The sequence below is a fragment of the Fukomys damarensis genome, unplaced genomic scaffold (assembly GCF_012274545.1).
Source record: "Fukomys damarensis isolate Sample0158 unplaced genomic scaffold, DMR_v1.0_HiC HiC_scaffold_16, whole genome shotgun sequence".
NCBI lineage: Eukaryota > Metazoa > Chordata > Mammalia > Rodentia > Bathyergidae > Fukomys > Fukomys damarensis.
The window spans coordinates 97,107,327-97,125,786 of record NW_022900928.1 but is presented as its reverse complement, the minus strand read 5'-3'; the positions used below and the strand labels follow the sequence as shown (position 1 = coordinate 97,125,786).

The window sequence follows — 18,460 nt, the reverse complement described above, 5'->3', positions numbered from 1 at the left end:
AAAAAAAAAAAAAAAAAAAAAAAAGGCAACAATAACAACAACAAAAAGAATAGTATTATTGCCAAGTGTAATGGCACACAACTATAATTGCAGTACTAGAGAGGCTAAGGCAGGAGGATCGCTGCAAGTTCAAGGCTACCCTGGGTTATATAGTGAGTTCAAGGCTAGCCTGAACTACAGAGGATGACCCTGTCTCAGAAAGAAAGGGGAAATGAGATAGCCTTCATCTAAACTCTGCATTTCACAACTTGTTTCCTGGAAATATCTGCCTAGAGGCGATATTTAATCCATTTCTATCCTTACAGTTTCTCTTGTTGTGCATAGGGGAGGAATGGGGCAAGGAGAGAAGGCAAGGGAATGTCAAGTCGACCAGCGAGGTCGCACTGAGTTATTTTCGAAATAAATGGAGCTGTTCAGAATTTATCTGTCCTCCTCTCTGTGCCCCAATGAGTGTGTGGAGTCAGCTTGCAGTCATCTATCAGCGATGTGCATTTTCCACCTAGTTCTTTAACCAGTTGTTTAGGACATTTCTGCCTGCCACCTAGATAAATCATGCTGGGAAGTCAAGGGAGAAAGAAAAGAGAGAAGCAGGCGGGGAAAGGGAGGAAGGAAGGAAAGGAGGGAGGGAAATGATTTCAAAGTCGGAAAGTATTTTTGGAACTGGAGAAGGAATGGCAAAAATATTGTCTCACTCAGTGAAAGAAACGCAGATATCAAGGTACGTTGATGTGTCCATGGATGAGGAAAAAATGCATCGTGGTTTTGGTGAAATGGGGATGAGAACCTGGAAATAAGGGCGGCAAACTTTCTGGGAAGCTTTTTGCACTATGTAGCAAAACCAAAGACTGGTGGATCTCAGGTCTGGAAAATCTTTCATACAAAGGTGCAGGAAAACTTTGGGACACAGAAATGTTCACTGTATCATCATGACTTAATGGAACTAAAAGTAGAAAAAACTCTAAATATTTAACAATAGGAATAATTTAATAAACAATGTTAAGTACACAAGAGGAATATTATACAACCATTAAAGTAATATTCACAAAGGATTGATAATAGTTTTTTGATTATGTGAAATGCAAGAGTAAAAATATGAAGGAATAAAAATAGAAAAATATAGACTATTATCTAAACATATAAAAATATACAGATAGAAGAAACTAGATAAAATTACAGTAAAATGAAAGTAGGCTTTCCTCCCTGATAGGTCTGGCTGTTTTGCCCACATTTCTGTCAAGTACTTTGAGAACTGCCATCTGCAAGGCCAGCAAACCTCATGCCCTACTCCTATTTTTTAACACATTTCTCAAGACAACAGTTTAAGAGCCTGTCTCTAATAATGCTATTGATGTGACTACAACTTTCATATAATGGCTGGTGAGGTCTTTGACTGGTTTCTTCTTTTGCTTCGAACCTCAGTCCATTCGACCCTAATATATGAGCCATTGAAGCACCCCCAATTTATCATGAGTGGCTTCTTTGGCTAAAAAAGGGTCACATCCTTCTGTTGACCCCATAAGAGAAGGCATTTGTCTTAAGGAAAATGAAACATTAGAGGAACTTTCAGCCTTTAAACTTTGAACCTTATTTTGAAAATGATCCATATGGTTCTGTTTATTTTAGGAAAGGGCAGTATAAGTCTTACTACCAGCACTGCAGGATTTTTCTACTGTAGCATTTAATGACTGCTTTAGTTGTGAAACTAAAACCAAAGAACACTATCTAAAGCTATATATACTTGCTGTTGTCATTTTGCAATTTAAGTATCCTTAATGTAAACAATGACAGATGTCCATAATCATAATTGTGGGATGCATTTGCATTAATTCCTGTCAGAAGAAAGCTATTCTACACATCACATGGTGATTGTGGGATGAGCATATCACCTGCTTTCCATAGCAGCATCCCAGGCCACCTGGACTTTTTTGGATGGCACAGAAGTCAAATGACACAATTTGATACAAAAGAGAAATTTCTTTTACAAAAATGTTAAAGTAACAGGAGGAATTTTTAAAAAACATCTTTCCAATGGCTCTGAAACTCCTTCCTGGGCATTCCTGGTATAACTCTTTTCTAGGACTTCCCTGGAAATGATCACAAATTGAGTGGCTTAAAACATGGGGAACTTAGCATCTCACAGTTCCGGAGGCTGAAGTAGGAAATCAAGACGTCAGCATTGCCATGCTCCCTCGGAGCCCTGTAGGGGAGAATCCTTTGCTGTCTCTTCCAAGTCGTGGGGCGCTTGCTGATGATTGTCCCTGTGTCACCCTGCCTCTGCCTTCGTAGTCACATCTGTCTCTGTCCTCACACCGCTGCCCTCTTACCAGGACATTTGGATTAGGGAGCCACTCTATTTCAGCATGTCCTCATCTTAACTCATTACACTGGCAACAACCCTGTTTCCAAATCAGGTCACATTCTGAGGTCTGGGAGGCTAGGACTTCAGCTTATCTTTTTCAATATCAATTTATTAATATGTGAAGACCAGAGAGTATGAAATGAGGCTGTAGAGAAGAAAGATGGAGTGAGGCAGATAGAACCAGTGGTTCTATCTGGTGGCAGTGACTCCCCTGCCCATTTGGGTGCAGGGACCCTGGTTACTGGTGGTGATATCTGGCCAGTCCCCAGTTGAAGGCACTTACATCCTCCGCTTGAGTACAGGCTGAGAAGGGAAGTTTGTGGTCATGTTCAGGACACTCTGCTGATGCCATATGTTAGCAAATGTCTGGATTTTGTGCAGACACACACAGGCAATGTTCTCATAAGTGGAGTTACATAATTAGGGCATGGGCTTGCATAATAATTAGCATGTGTAATTAGGCACAGACTTCTTGTCCTTTAATTAGACAATCAAGACATCTAATTACAAAATTAAGATGTAATTATGTGGCCCAAGATCTTCATATTTCTTTCTACCCATTACAGATTACATTTAGAAAAGAATTCACAAAAACTGATGAAGAAATGAATGTTGACTCCTGATATGAGACTGTTAGAGGAAATAAATGAGCTGCTAAGTTCCCTTTGATCTTTCCCCTTTAGTATAAGGGAGTCATTTAAAATATTATCATCTACTTGAAAGAATAACTTTTACCAACTGTGCTGTCAACCTCTGGTACACACATTAATGAAGAGGAATGTTGGCATGACTAATCCATGCAATGTGGATGTGGCTCTGGAGCATGGTTTGTAATTACCCTTGAACGTGTACTTAAATGTGATACCGTGGGAATTCATTCAAACCTAATAATACCCCCAGATGGTGGCAGTCTTAGGCAAGCTGGGAGGACCACCTGCCTTCCCTTCTGTCCTGTTTGGTGCTCCTTTGTGGCCACTTTCAAAATAGACCCATTGCTCAGAATAATGCAAGCACACGTTTAAATTGGGTTGTCTTTTCCCTGATATCTGAACACTTATTGAAATGTTCTCATTTTAAGTGGTCCTTTTGGAATGCAGATGAGAAAGGGAAAGGTCTAAGAATACAGTAAATATCCCACTTTCTATAAAGTCAGTGATGTTTACAGCACTGTTTTGTTGTTATTTTCATTTTGAGTTCTGGCACTCCTGGGAAGCTAGACTGTAGTTCTATTGTCTGTTTTTCCTTGCCCCTAAATGGTGATTTGGCTAATATCTGCAGGATGCTAAACACCCAGTTTGATTCATTAATTTTTTGGAACTAACTGAACTTTTGACCTAATTGGCTGGCTGTTTCAAGATCCAAGCCATATGTCCAGGTTTTCCTTAGTGGGTCCTGACTTTAACTGTGCTGTCCCTCCATTCCCATAAACTGCTGCAATAGCCTAGTAATTCCAATGTTTTGACAGCCAAATTGCACTCCTCAAAATGCCGCTTTCACCTGGAAAGTGATACAGAAATCTGTCTGACCATGCTTCCTGATTTTTGGTTAAAAAAAAAAAAATGTTTCCCAGATGGTTGCAAATCTGGAAAACAAAGACTAAAAGAGGTTATAAGTGGTTGGTGTTAGGGTCTCCTCTCCATGGTTTGCTTCTGTTCCTATTTTCCCTTTTCTCACTTCATTCATGGAATGTGATAAGAGAAAGATTATGTTATGATGAGGGGACCAGTCTTGACTAAGAAAATAAACATGCAGCCGGGGATTTAGCTCAGTGGTTCCCTGCCTTGCAAGCATTAGGGCCCGAGTTCGATCCCTGCTACCAAGAAAAAGAAAAAAGAAAATAAACATGCACAGAGAACTTATCTTATGCCGTAGTGAATTGTTTTTTGTTTTTGTTTTTTTGCCTTGCCAACTGAGCAATTGCTCATGATAGATTTAGAGGCAAAATAACCAAACTAGGGTGAAGTGAGTTCATTGGTGGGACTCATGTCGGGGCAATGGCCCACCCCACTCCAAGGTATCACCCACCTCTGAAGCTTTCAGATCCCTCCATCTACAGTTCACTGCGAGATCAAGAGGGATTCCTCAGTTCCTATTCTGTTCACTCATGGCTGGGCCTCTGCCCCCTGGGTCCTGGAAACTTTCTCTTCTGTCCTTATTTCCAGAGAACTAAGGGCATAAGGCCAAAAGCATGAATGCAAACTTCAATCTCTTGGTTTTGAAAATGTGCCTCTCTCTCCAGGTACTCCACGTCAGCATTCTCAGCACTGGAAAAGCTGGGCATCAGACACCCCAAGCCTTCCCCTTTCATCGGGAACTTGACCTTCTTCCGCCAGGTGAGGCACTGACTTACTGGGTGCAGTGCAGGCTTCCCAAGAAGCATTGCTCTTGCCCAGGTTGCTTGCCTGGGGAATCTGTGTGTGAAGGTGCTACGATGTGCCAGTCCCTCCCCTCCTGGCATGAGCTCGTCTGTGACAATGATGACTCATTGCTATCCTCACCGATATGTATTGAGTCCTGTCATTCATTCACTCATTGCTGAGCATCAGGTGCTCTAGGCCCTGGAATGCAGAAGGAATAGAGGTAATTTATACTCTCAAATGCCATTAAACAAGGATGTGCAACACCAGATAGGATATTCCCAGTGCTACATTTGCTAGTATAGATGCTAGCAAGGGTCCTGCTTCAGAGGAGAGAGAAATCTGCTGCATAAATCACCCTAAGGAAACTCCTGAAGACGGGACTCTTGGGAGCGGTAGGCAAGGCACACAGGCCAGGTGGGGAGCAACATGTGTGAATGCAGCAACATAAGAACGATGACACAGGTTGACCAGAAGCCTGGACTGATGAGAAGTCAAAGGTTAGGGAACCTTGGGGAATATGGGATGACAGAGAGAGACGACCAGCTTACTCACAGGCTAGAAGGGTTATTCATATACTTATTGCTGTAACATCATTGCTTTAGTAGGAGAGGGGCATCAAAATGGAAGACTGCAAGGGACCATGGAATCTCATTGTGCTAAAGTCTAGCCTGAAGCCAGGAGCAAAGAATACTTGGGGCAAAACTAAGAATTCTGGTGACTAATAAAGTGTGAGAATTCTGGGAAAAATGAATCAAACATTGGGAAACAGGAAGAATAAACAAGGGGTGACAGAAATAAAAGGCTAGGAGAGGTAGCTTGACAGAAAAACACGTTTGATTTTAGGCACATTGTCTTTGCTTTGCCAGTGATGTGCGAGTGGAAGTGCCCAGTAGCCATCTGTAAATACAGCCCCAGGCCTTCAAAGGTTATTTTATTTTATTTCATTTCATTTTCAAATTGGGTTTTCTCAGAAGCCTGATGGAGACAATGTCACCAGACCAACATCAGGAGCCACAAGATCCCACATGTGAAGAGCCACAGAAAGGCAGGAAGGGCTACATTTGAGCTCACTTTGATAAACCCCTTAACAGCTCCTTGGGGTTTCCTCCATCTCTACCCTCAGGGAGGATGGTCCTTGGCACTAGACAGAAATAACCTCAGCTATTTCTCTCCTGTTCCTATCCCTTCTCAGTTTCTTTTCTGTTCTATCTCTCTGTCCACCTCCGTTCTTCATTAGCTGCTCTCTCTCTTTTTTTTTTCTTTCACTCTGCCCCCCTTTTTAGTACTTTTCAAATGCCCTCTTCCATCTCTCTGGTGGTGACCAGTGCACAATTTTGAAACCCAGAGCCCACAGACAATGACCTCATTGGGATTTCCTGTGGATCCTGGAAGCAAGTGTGAAGAAATTTTAAATTGTCAAAATAGAACAACAACCCGGATAGGAAAATTAGAGAGTAGACTTCACACATTACTGCGAGGGGCAGGGTGGGACCTATCAGTTGTGTTCAGTTGAGTAATTAATCTGGTATTATCTTTCCAAGGAGAACTGTGAGCTTGTACCTCTTGATAATTTCCACATATGTTCCCTTCCAGCTTCTCACCAGCTTCTCAGGTACAAATTCTGCCAAGTTCTTTCTGGAGCACAATCATTTCCGTGACTATATTTATATTCATATAAGCTTTCCTTGATGTACAGCAGACTTAGACTGGGAAGTTCAGTGGATTTAATGAGAACGAGGCATATTTCTATTCAGGATATCTATTCTAACCCTCACCTCTACCATGCTCCACTCCTATGTATCTGCCCTTTTACTTCATTCATACAACACAAATTTAGCATTTTCCACCTCTACACCGATCCCAACTCATGTGTAGTTTCAGTAACTGCAGTCCCACCACATATAACCATCCAGCCCCCGTGTGATTGCCTCATGGGTCCCTATACCATGCCCTCCCATCTACTTTCCACAGCTCTATCCCTGCAGCACAGTTGATCTAGCATTTTCTAACCCTCTGTCCAGTCTCACCCCATGTGCCTCCCAAGGTACACTCCACTACAAAAATCCACCTCCTATTTCCTCCTATATAAAATTGCTCTAGGGTTCTCATGGTTAGGATATGTTGGTTTTAGTCAAAATTTAACTTGGAGCATGAGAATTCAGAATTGTGATCATTTGGATAGATCTGGTAGAGGTTTACCCATACAGGGACCATGAAAAGGAACTTGGCCAAGTAATAATAATAGTATGAACCAACTCTCAGAAGGCATATGGTAATTGAGAAAGCAAACAGTTTTCAAATATTTTAGCAGCAATTATGCACAAGTAGTCTAAGTACTGATGATCTCTTCAGTCCATTAAAGCAGAGCTGCATGAGAGTTTTACTTGGCAATATTTTTAAAGCCATTTGTTTATCCAGTATTCACAGTGCTTGAAAGCTATATAACTTCAGTTCTTTTTTATTGTTTGTGTAATGGTGTTCTTACATTTCAGATTTTTTTTTCTGAATAAGCAAGAATAAATAAAATTCTACTTAATCTTATTCTTACTGTAGTACTGTGTATTTTTAGGGTTTTTGGAATGGCCAACTAGAGCTCAGAAGACTATATGGACCTCTATGTGGGTAAGAAGGACACTTCATTTTCTTCTGTATGCTTTGATTTCTGCATGTTGAGCTGGTGTAGAAGTAATGACAGAACAGGGATATTGTTTGCATTTATATTTGGGGGGTTTACAGAAAGAGTCACCAGCAGGACAGACAAGGTTCCTAGACAAGATCTGAGGAGTCACCCATAGGCATCATGTCATCATGAGAGACACTTGCCCAGCTTTAAAACCTTGTTGGGCTTCACTGCTGAGCTTAAGGATGCACTGTGAGGGGACTCAGTGGCCCTTCACACCTCACAGCAAACAGCCCTATTTGCCTGGATAGCCCATGGCAGGATTTTTCCCATGAACTTATCAGAATCTTACTGTACAGTTCACCCCCATGGGTAAAGTCTGCTGCCAACAAGATGGCCATATAATTTATCATCTGATCCAGCAACCTCTGAGAATGGAAAGGGGTGCTCTGAATAATTACCCAGGGCAACAGTGTCAATCAAGATTGTCCCAGATGTGCTGGGCCCCATAGTCTCCCCTGTTCTCAGCCATGTAAAGTCATAGAGTCTCTCCTTTTATTTTTTCCTGCAATTTCTCTTTATAGTCTTCAGCATATACTGTTTCTAAAATCCCAGAATCTTGTGAACAAACGCAACTTCAGATCACTTTTTCTATTTAAGAGTTAACAGGCTTGAATCATATAGTCTCCCAACGTGTGTCTCCCTCCAACACTGGAGTCCTAGTCATCTTAGTCTGTTTCTACATAGCTGTTCAGCCACTGGGTGAGTTTTAAAAGCTTTTCCTAGACCCCAGGTCACTGATAACATTTCTAGGTGTATTAAGGTTTTGTTGTGTGGCTAATGAATGTTCTAATGGGGCCCACTGGTTTGCAAGTCTTTTGGTCCACAGGATCTGGGACATCTGTTTTCTTAGTGCTAATTTTTGAAAAAGATTGGCTGGTACTCTTCCTGAAAATGGCCCTACGCAAGAAACCCTTAGTTTTAGCCGAGTGTTTCTACCTAATTTTTAGTGTTTCAGATGGTCCTGAAAATTTAATAAATTGAAATGTTGTGTTACATGCTCTATCGGTTTGTCATTGCTATTTCATTGACTCCCCCAAAACTCGGCAACATTAATAACAGTTTATTGTTTATGGTGTGTCTAAGGGATGGTTGGAGCTGTCTGGTCTTGGCTCTGCTTGGCTGGACTTCCTGGACTTCCTGGTGCATCTGCTGGGCAGTGGGTATGTGTGCAGCTCAGCTCTTAAGGTGCCTGTGGAGGAGCAGGCCCATCAGGACAGGGGCCTCTCATGGAGAGAGCAAACTCAAGAGAGGACACACATTGCTGTGTCTTGTCTGCCAATATTCTGTTGGTGTTATGGTTTGGGTCTAGATGTCCCTCCAAAGCCTCGTGTGGTCATAGGTAGCTGAATCTAGTGTGAGCGATGCTTGAATTAAGGGTTACTAAACCAGTGCACTGCCCTAATCCCAGTAGTCTGGTTAAGATAAAAGACAGAGATACTGTTAATGTTCCCTTGTTGCTTTTGCTACCAGTGGGTGCTATAAACTGTTTTTCTCCTGACGCCCCTCTGCCACATGCCACTCTGCCTTGGAGCCAGCTGATTACAGACTAAAACCTCTACAAACCATGAGCTAAACAAATCCTTTCCCTTTTAATTTTGGGTGTTGGGTATTTTGTCTTGGCAACAAGAAAAATAACTAAGACGGTTGGTCAAACCAAGTTGCACAGCAGAATGCCAAATCAGGGCAGGGGGCCAAGCCTGGCACTAATGAAAGCAGGGCACATCTTCAGTTCTAAGCAGTTCTGCTCATTCTATGTGATCCCTCATAACTTGGCCTTGAGTAGGTTCGCTTGTCGTGCACAACTTCTGGCTTTAAGCATGATAGGTACTCAATAAAGTATCAAGGGAATGCATTGTTTACCTTCTATTTTATTGTTTTTAAAAGTTCTCATACAAGCTCTGTTGTCCGTCAGTCTCATTCTGCAAAGGTGACGCCGACTTTGGAGATGGCTCCTGTGTTTCTAAGACATAGCACTGACTCACAGTAATGCAGATGCAGAACAAGTCCTCCCTGAGTTTGGCTACTACAGTCATGTCTCTGCCATCCTTGTGCAGGCTTTCAGAGTAGAACATTTGGGTATTTGAAAATAATTTTAAGATGTCAGATGAAGAGTTGAAAGGTCACTGTGTTATCAGGAGTTGGAGGGCAGAGGAGGGGTGAACTGGGTTCCTTGACAACAGGATGTCCAATCAGTTCCCCACCTTTAATTAAGTTCATACAATTTATCCTTTTCATTTCAAGAAAACGTAACTCCTACAGAATGATTTCATACGAAATCGTAGAGATTGGAATTGAAGTATTATCTCTACTGTATTCCCATCCCTGGTGAAAAGGAAAGAAAGGCAATAGCATAATTTCTTCATACAAACCTAACAACATTTTCTCCTTTAGAAGAACAAGAAAAACCACAAGATCTTCCCTGCTTTTTAAACAGGTCCTCCCAGCAACATGGTGATGGGGTAACGATGGCAGAGTCGGCCTACACTATATATCCAAGCTCTTTTCTAACGATGTGTAATATTTTTGAACTGCTTAAATTTTAGCAAAATGGCTTGACCGATTGGGAACGTCAGAGAACTATGTGTAATGAGCCACAAAGGCCCTTTTAGGAAAAAGTTTAAATTACACTATTTTTAGACTACTTTTATTATTAGGAAATAGAATGGAAATAGAATCCCAGCTTGATCCTCGTAAAACCTGAAATAATAGATTGACTCCTCATTTGTCAAGGGAAGCCCCACTGCTAGTGCCGCAGAGAAGCGCTGGGCCCCTAGCTGACAGCACGGCCCTGTTCGCTGGGAGAAACATGAGCAGCAAGGACCTAAGAGCAAGTCTGATGACTGCGCTTATCATCTGGTCAGCCTGGCGACTCAGGCAGGGTTCAGGGCTCCGCACTGGAAACCGGCTCCTTGCTCCTTTCCCTCCCCGCGCACTGCTTTGGGGAAGATACTGTTAGAGAAGGATTCTGTCAAGGGGGTGGACAACACTGACATCTACTGTCACCACCATCCCCATGGCTATCGCCACCGCCACCGCGACTGAGAACAAAATGTCTCCACCAAGAGTCTACCTAGGTAGCCAGCTTTGCCAGACTGTGTAAATGAAGCCACATCACTGCCTCTGCCTCCTCAGAGCTTGAAATGCAAGGCAGGTAGACAGGTGTGTGCTCCTCTACAACTTCTACTCATGTGCTTGACCGGGGCAGCAATCCCACCGGCCACATGAGATGAAGAAAGCAAGGCTTTATTGTTTCGGATAATGATTACCTGGTCCCTCTTTTAGTCTGAGGATAAGCCCCAAGTTGGATTTCTATTCCTTCCCAAACTCTACGGAAATATCAACATAATCATCATACATGGGCGCTTAAACAGAAGCAGGATAGAGATTACGCCCCCACCAGTTTGCAATCAACTCTGCAACCATAGAGAACAAGCCTTTCTTATGCCATTATTATTAATGACTTGTAAATGCATACACAGAGCTCTAAGTTCCATTCATTAGCAACAACGGAAGGTCCGTTTCAGCAAGTGAAAGCTCCTCTTCCTTTATCCCATCTGTCTTTTACGTGCTTATTCCATAGTTAAGCTTTTATTGAGCTGCGTATCTGTTTCTTCTTGCCTCTGTGTCACTTTCGTTTTGATGTCTCGTCTGAACTTAGCTCTCGCTGAACTTGACATTCACGATTCCTGCACCCATGGCCCATGCTGTTCTGTTTTGGTAAGTGGCTCCCCCTGCAGCCAGCTCTGTCACTAACCTTGTCCATCCCCATGAAAACATTAAATGGTAAGGAGATAAACGTGAGCAACGCACATCGTTCATAAAGTGCAAATGAGTGTACAGGAAAAAAGCAGACCTGTCCCCATCCTGAACTCTAGGCCACTTCTTCACAGGTGCAACCTTTGTCACCGGTTTCTTCATGCTCAACTGGATAATATATGACACATACCACTCTTTACCAGGCTGTTTGCTAATGGTATTTGGGAAAATATTCTATTTTAATACATTCATCCTTGTGAAATGCTATCCGGTTTCTCAAGGATTTGATTGCATAGCTCTATCCTGATTTTTAAAAGAAGTTCTCAGCTGAACATCTTTGTTTTTACAGATGACACTGCAGCGCGTACTCTGGTGCACTCACCGCTGCTCTCTTACATACACGTCCGTAGGCCAAATCCCAAGAATTGGAATTACTGGGCCAAAGGTTATCTGTTTTTTATTTTAATAAATGTTACTGAATTACTGTCCTTAGGGACTGTGTCAATTTATATTCTCATCAGTAAGCATACAAGAGCACCCAGTCCACATGTTTTATTAAAATAAATGGTCACAATTTGAAATCTTTAGTATGTGATGATCTATTGCTGTAGTTTTAGTGTGCATTTTTCTGATTATGAACGTCTGGTCGTTTTTTCCACATTTAAAATCCATTCTATTTTGTCTTCAGAGAAATTCTTTGCTACTTTTCGGTTTTATTTACTTTTTTTCATTAAGTTTATTGGTACAGTTTAGGTATACAATATGATGACATTCATCATTGGGAATTTGTACCTTTACATGATATATCTTGGTTCTTATATTTTCCCCATTCCCCTGCCTTCTCTTCAGCCCCTCCACCCCTATCTACAAATACTTTGTTTCCATTTTTCCTTTCCCTTCTTTCTTTTCCCCTACTCCTCCCACTTTCTCTTCCCCTTTAGACCTTTTCTTCCTGTTTCACATTAATTATACAATTTTATCCTTATTTACACTTTCAGTTTCTCACACCAGAGAAACTATTTGGCATTTACACGTATGTGTCCTATTTACTTCACTAAAGAGTATGGCCTCAATGTGCATGCATTTAGCTATAAATGACTTTAATTTCTTGTTCTTTATGGCTGAGTAGTACTCCATTTTATTTAAAAAAAAAAAACAAAAAACGCATCTTCTTTATCCAGTCTCCAGTTGATGAGCATCTGGGTTGTTTCCAAGTTTTAGCTATTACAAACTGTGCTGCTGTAAACATGGGCATGCATATCTTTGCCACTTTTTCATTGGGTTATTTATCTTTTCCCAATGTATTTGTATTTGCTTATTTGTTTGTTTTGTAGTTTTGAGGATTGTACCCAGGGCCTTCACACTGAGCTACATCCCCAGGCCTTTAGTTTTTGAGATAGGGTCTCCTTAAGTCTTTAAATTGTCCAAGCTGGGCTTAAACTTTGGTCCTCCTGCCTCAGCCTTCCAGAGTTCTGGGATTATATGTGCATGCTACCACTTCCAAATCTAGTTTATTTGTAGAAGTTCTTTATGTACTAAAGAACGCAAGTCCTTTATATTTAATATATGTTGCAAATACCTTCTCCTTGTTATTTGTCTATTCTATTACTGTGTACTTTTTAAACCAGAAAATGTTATTTCTTTTGTTAATGAACTTAATTTTAATGATATTTATAGTTTGAATTTTATTCAGAAAGGCTTTCTTCATCAAGGATAGTATCAAAAAGGTGTCCCATTTTTCTAGTGTTTTAAAAATGTCTTGTTAGTAGCGTAGGCTGTTTGAGATGTGGAGGTAGCTTAGTGGTAGTGTTTGCCTGGCATGCACAGGCTGTGGGTTCAATCCCCAGCAGCAAAGCGCAGTGAAGCTGTTTGGTGTATCAAGAATTTATCTGAGGGGAATGATGCACATAGGGAGATGGGCAGTGCCGCCAAAGTCCCTCTCTGACATTGCCACTAGCACCCCTACAAGTGGCCTACGAACAATGGGGCTGCCTTGTCCTGGACTAGAATCTTTAAAACCATGAGCCAAAATAAGCCTCTTCTCAGGTGTTTTGTTATAATGTCGGAAGGCTGACTTATACCAGGTCTGCCTTTATTTTCCAGATGGTAGCATTGCATCCAGAAGGTCTTCCTTCTCCAGTTGATTTGAAACATCATCTTTACCACTTATTAACTCCCACACACCCTACTGACTTCCCTGTTCCACTGGAAAGTATAAGCATATGCCTCACTGAGTACCTTGCTTTGGGTATTATTTGTGTAACTTCTTATACATAACCTCAGCACAGAACATTTTTGCAAGTATTAGAACCTGAAGTGGTCCTTTCTCCTGGGGAACCTCAGGTCCTAATACTGAAAAAGTCAATGTAGCAAGCAAATAAACCTTTGGTTTAAAGGACCTGACACTTAGCTTCAAAGTTCACACTGCAGGAAAGGGCGGTGTCACATGTGCTTCCAATCTGGGGGTGTTTAGCACTGTTTTCTTATTTAATTCGTTAGCACACATGAACCAATGGCACCTTGTCACCAGGCAGGGAGAAAGTTGAGAACTTTGGGATACATATGGAAAAGCATGTGACATCAGCAATGAAAATAATAAGGTTGTTTCAGCACTTTTTTGAGCTCAGATTCCGTGGCACAACCCATTAGGAGAGTTTGAGCTCCAGAAGTGACTGAGGTGTGAGAACTTTTTATGTGAGTGCTTTTAACCATTATGTTTATAGACTCTTTCAATGAGGTTGAAGAACAACAGAGAGATTGTTTACTTAGTATATTTAGATGGCTCTGTCATCAACTTGGGGAAATTTCAAGCTACTGCCATAGACCAAGAGCTCCGAGCGTTGAAGGACCCTGAAGAGCTTGGTGGGACTTTTCCTGTGTCATGTGGTGGTTCTCTGACTTTGAAGACACAAAGCAAAAGAACTGGACTGGAAAAATGGGCCCCAAGTTTCGGGTGGAGTGGAAATGATGGCCAATTTGTTCAAGAAAATACAAGTATTCAGACTCAAATTGGGCACCTGACACCTGGAGAGTATACTTATTTCTGCGGAGGACTGAGCTCTGTAGATCACAGATGTTGAAGGAAAGCAGAAATTAGGCCTCCAAGCACAGGAAACTCTTAAGTTGAAACTTGAAGTTTTTGCTGCAGACGCAGAGTGCAAGCCTCAGAAAGAAGCTCATTCACTAAGTGTTTGACCTAAAAGGGTGGCTCAGTCTGCAGAGGAATTGATGACAATGAAAACTATATGATGACCTTTGAGAGCATCCACTGTCTTTGAGATAGGAGAATTAAGCACAGAAATCCTAAGGTATCCTAACATTTCTGGTCATGATTCCAAACTATAGGCACAGTTTGGCTAATTTTACTCTGGTTTTTACTAAAGTGTTGAAAGGAAAGCTGAAAATCACCAGTTTCAAGTCCCGTGAGGGTGGAACCAAATTAACATGAGACCCAGTGACCTGTATGCCATCATTATTGGTAATCATTCAATGAGTTCAATATCCTTACTCATCAAACTAGATTAACTGCTAACTCTAAGCCTGTAAACATACATTTTTAAATGAATGGAATTTACTAAACTGCTATTGTGTGTGTGTGTGTGTGTGTGTGTGTATGTATATATATTGTCCTCAGATAAAAAGACATCTCAGATGGAAAAGAGAGAGAAATTCTCTTAGAGTTGCACTCTTGAACGCACTTGTGAATGGGCTCTTCCTTACCCACCAGTCAGGGCCCCTTGTTATACCTATCAGTGAATGGTTACAAAGCTCCTGTTCTCCCTTGTGTTCCTAGTATTTTTTTTTTTTTTTTTTTTTTTTTTTTGTACTTGGGATTGCTTGTGAGGCAGACGGCAGAACCACTGAGCTAGATCCCTGGCCCTGTGTTCCTAGTCTTGATCCAAAGACCTCTCTGAAGTTTACTTAAATTCCTGACTTCTGACTTGTCTTTCACCCCAGTATCACACCCCTCATTTCCCCATCCCATTTCTATAACAACATAGAAGTGACAGTTGCCACATATTTTAATAACTACTATTGCCCAGGTCTTTGTGACTGACACTCATAATGATCAAGAGTCTATACTAATTCCTTCCTCTTTGTGTAGAGACATCCAACTGAGCATGATTTTTTAAAACTGGGGTTAAAATTCCAGCTCTCACTTTCCTTTAACTACCTCCTATCTACCATTTGTTAGCTCAATGGATTTAGTGCAATCATTTTCCCTCAGAAGCTTCGGCTTTTTTAGATGTAAATGAGGAACTCAAACTAGATCAGTGCCCTTGACACTTTGTTTAACTGTGTATCTTAGCAAAATAAAAGATCTGACACACTGTGATCCAGTACACACACACACACACACACACACACACACTCCTCTCTCTCTCTCTCTCTCAATAAAAGTTTCACAAAATCAGACCCTCTTTACTTTGATCTACTCTATTTTCTTCTTTCCTATTCTATTCGTGAAAAATAAAATAATAATATGCTGATTTCAAAAGTGCAATCACTTCACTAAATTGATTTTATAACTACTAGTGAGTCAAGACTAGGAATTTGAAAAGCAAAGAATCAGATGATATCTGAAGTCATCACCTGGATGACTTTGAGCCAATTGATTTAACCCCTATCAGTCTGCATTTGAAAATTGTCTTAAGCCCTTGTGTTTGCCTGATGAGATTTTAAGATTCTGAGAATCCTTTGACCACATCAGTAAAAGTCCAGTGTTGACAGCTGCTGGAGATCCAAGAACAAACCTACCCCATCATTCTTGCCACTTTTTACAGTAGTTCCGGAAGCCTTCTTTCCTGCATGTCTTGAATTGCACAGTTGTGGCTGCTCAATGTCCTGGACTATTCAAAATGTTTGCTCTTCATGATCATTTTTTTTTATTCTGGGGAAGATCCAGGAGTCACTCGGTGCCAGATCCCATGAATAAGGTGGATGAGGACATAGTGTCATGTATTTATGAGCCTGCTCTTCCATTAGATGGCAGCTGGCAGGAGCATTCACTGTATTTTTGTGAGTGTCTTATAAAGCATCTTTATAAAGACACTCACAAAAGAAGACTTCCACAACTTCTTCAAAATGTGGCCAGATAATGGGATAAGTATGTTCAAAGCAAGAGGCGTATTCTGAGGGGGGTTAATGTTAAAGTGTCTTTTTGCTTCAATACATTTTTAATATTTATACATATTTTTCAGTCAACTTTGTGTCCAAAGAATTCATGGTAATAACCTATCACAGAGAGCAATGGCCAGCTCAATACATACTCCCTAGGGATAAGGCAGCAAGAACAAAGGCCCTAGAAACTGCCCATTCATGGGGCTATCTAGGTGTGGAAAACAGGCTGGGCTATGAATAGAGCTGATTTGAGGTACTGGATAAAGCACAATGTTTAAAGGGTAAAAGTTGTCAAACAATGGCCAATGTGGACAGTCAGGAGAAAGCTGTCCTTATTGACAATAGTCAGGCATCCTATTAGAGTGGCTGTTGGAGGCCTGTCTTGGACATTAGGGCCCAACTAGGAGCTGGCTCAGCAACCTGGGAATCCTTGAGGCCTCAGGATGGAGTTGTATGGGAACACATGCAGGGCCTCAGAGGCCTGGGGATAAATCCAGTGTAGACATTCAGTTCTAAGATCCAGAGCATAGTGTAAACCCAGGACTCAGATACCAGCTCACTTGGTGGGCAGAAAGGTCTACTCTGGCTGGATGAGGTCTGGGCTGAGGAAGACGACTCAGAGCACAGGGCTGTGGCTTGTTCCAACTAGGACCCAGACTGTAGGTGGGCACAGAGCCCTGGCAGGGAAGAATGGAAGGCACAAAGGATGGGAAGTTGGCCACAGATTTTTACTTTGACACTCCTTGATATTCAGATTTAAAATCCACCTCAAAGAAAAACAGTCTATCAGGTTCAAGGTAGGAGGGAGCTTATTCTGTACCCGTGACAATCAAATATGGCATCAATTACTTCTTTATCCCCCTAAACGACAACCTGCACAGATGTGTTCCCAAACAATAGAATGTCTCACATTAAAATTGCATAAAGGCTGTATCTCAGGCTAATAAGTTTGAATAAAAAAATTCCATATTTAATTGAATTGTACCTGCAACAAATCCAAGTTGTTCAACCCAAAATGCATAATAGAGTTATGTAACATGGCCATGAATCATTGTGACATCTGTCAAGGATTCTGTCTTCTGGAAGTAAGTCCTGATAACACATGGATTTATGCATATATCTTCTGTCAAGAACTTCTTCTCACAGGCAATCTCAAAAATTACACATTTACTCAATTCTTCTGGCTCCTAGCTCGAATTAATTGAGAATTCAAACAATATCCCTATCCAAAAAGAATGACATGCCATCTTTGATTTTATAATTTTAAAGCAACTCATTGCTAAATTCAAAAAACACCCAATCACATCTATCTTAAAGTTCCTTTTTGATCACTATTTTATATGCAGAGACAAGTTTCAAGTTCTCTGAAACGCTCTATTAACTGAAAAACCAGTTCTAAATCTTTTTGTTCATACAGGATGTTGATTTATGTCTAGCTGTCCTCCAAATCTTTATGCACTCAGAGGTGGGACTTGTGAGGATGACTAGATTATGGTGGCACCAAAGCTGGCTTGCCGCTGGGAGGTGGGGCCTGGTCAGAATATATGGGTCGCTCTGGACATGATGGAAGGGTTTATCTTCCTCCCCAGTTCTTCCCTTGATTCTCTCTGCTTCCTGCCCACCATGCCATGAGCAGCTGTCCTCTGCTACACCCCTCTGCCATGTTGCCCTGCCTTAGAGTCAGCCAACTATGAACTGAAACCTTTTCAAACTGTGATCCAAAGTAAATCTCTCCTCCCTTAAACTGTGGGAGTCAGGTATTATCCCAGCAATGAGAGAAGTAAATAAGACATAGGATAAAAGGAAAACTATAGAACCTCAACACCTAAAACCAAATCAACTGCAGATATTAAGTGTAAACACTTAAAGAAAAAAAATCATATGCTACCACACACACATTTGAAATTCTACAAATTCTAAATAATCGAAGTTCTTTTTTTAATGGAATGCTTTGTCTTTCCTTCCTAAGGACTCTTACATCTTCTAGAGGTTGAGTTGTTTACTATGCATTCCAGTTATTCCTGATTAGTCTTATGTGTGACATTTCTACAGCTCTGCACACAAAGTAATTCCCTAGCAAGGCACCACCAAGTTTTATGAAGCCTACATGCCTAGGGCACATAATAGAAACTTAGCTACTAAAATAAGTTCCTTGATTATCCTTCACATCTCAAGACCATG

General features: G+C 41.2%; 1 protein-coding gene and 1 long non-coding RNA gene across 4 annotated transcripts in view; one reads left to right on the top strand and one right to left on the bottom strand.

The window, feature by feature from the left end:
* Nucleotides 1-18,460, top strand: part of Tbxas1 (thromboxane A synthase 1) — a 153,632-nt gene that overhangs the window by 22,359 nt on the left and 112,813 nt on the right. For all 3 annotated transcript variants that reach the window (XM_010631670.1, XM_010631672.3, XM_010631671.3), the window contains exons 2-3: nucleotides 4,599-4,692; nucleotides 7,289-7,341. In XM_010631670.1, coding sequence (XP_010629972.1) covers nucleotides 4,599-4,692; nucleotides 7,289-7,341 — 147 coding nt within the window. The remainder of the gene's footprint in view (nucleotides 1-4,598; nucleotides 4,693-7,288; nucleotides 7,342-18,460) is intronic.
* The window catches only part of LOC117286356, a 119,381-nt gene that overhangs the window by 9,174 nt on the left and 91,747 nt on the right, over nucleotides 1-18,460 (bottom strand). The window lies entirely within an intron of this gene.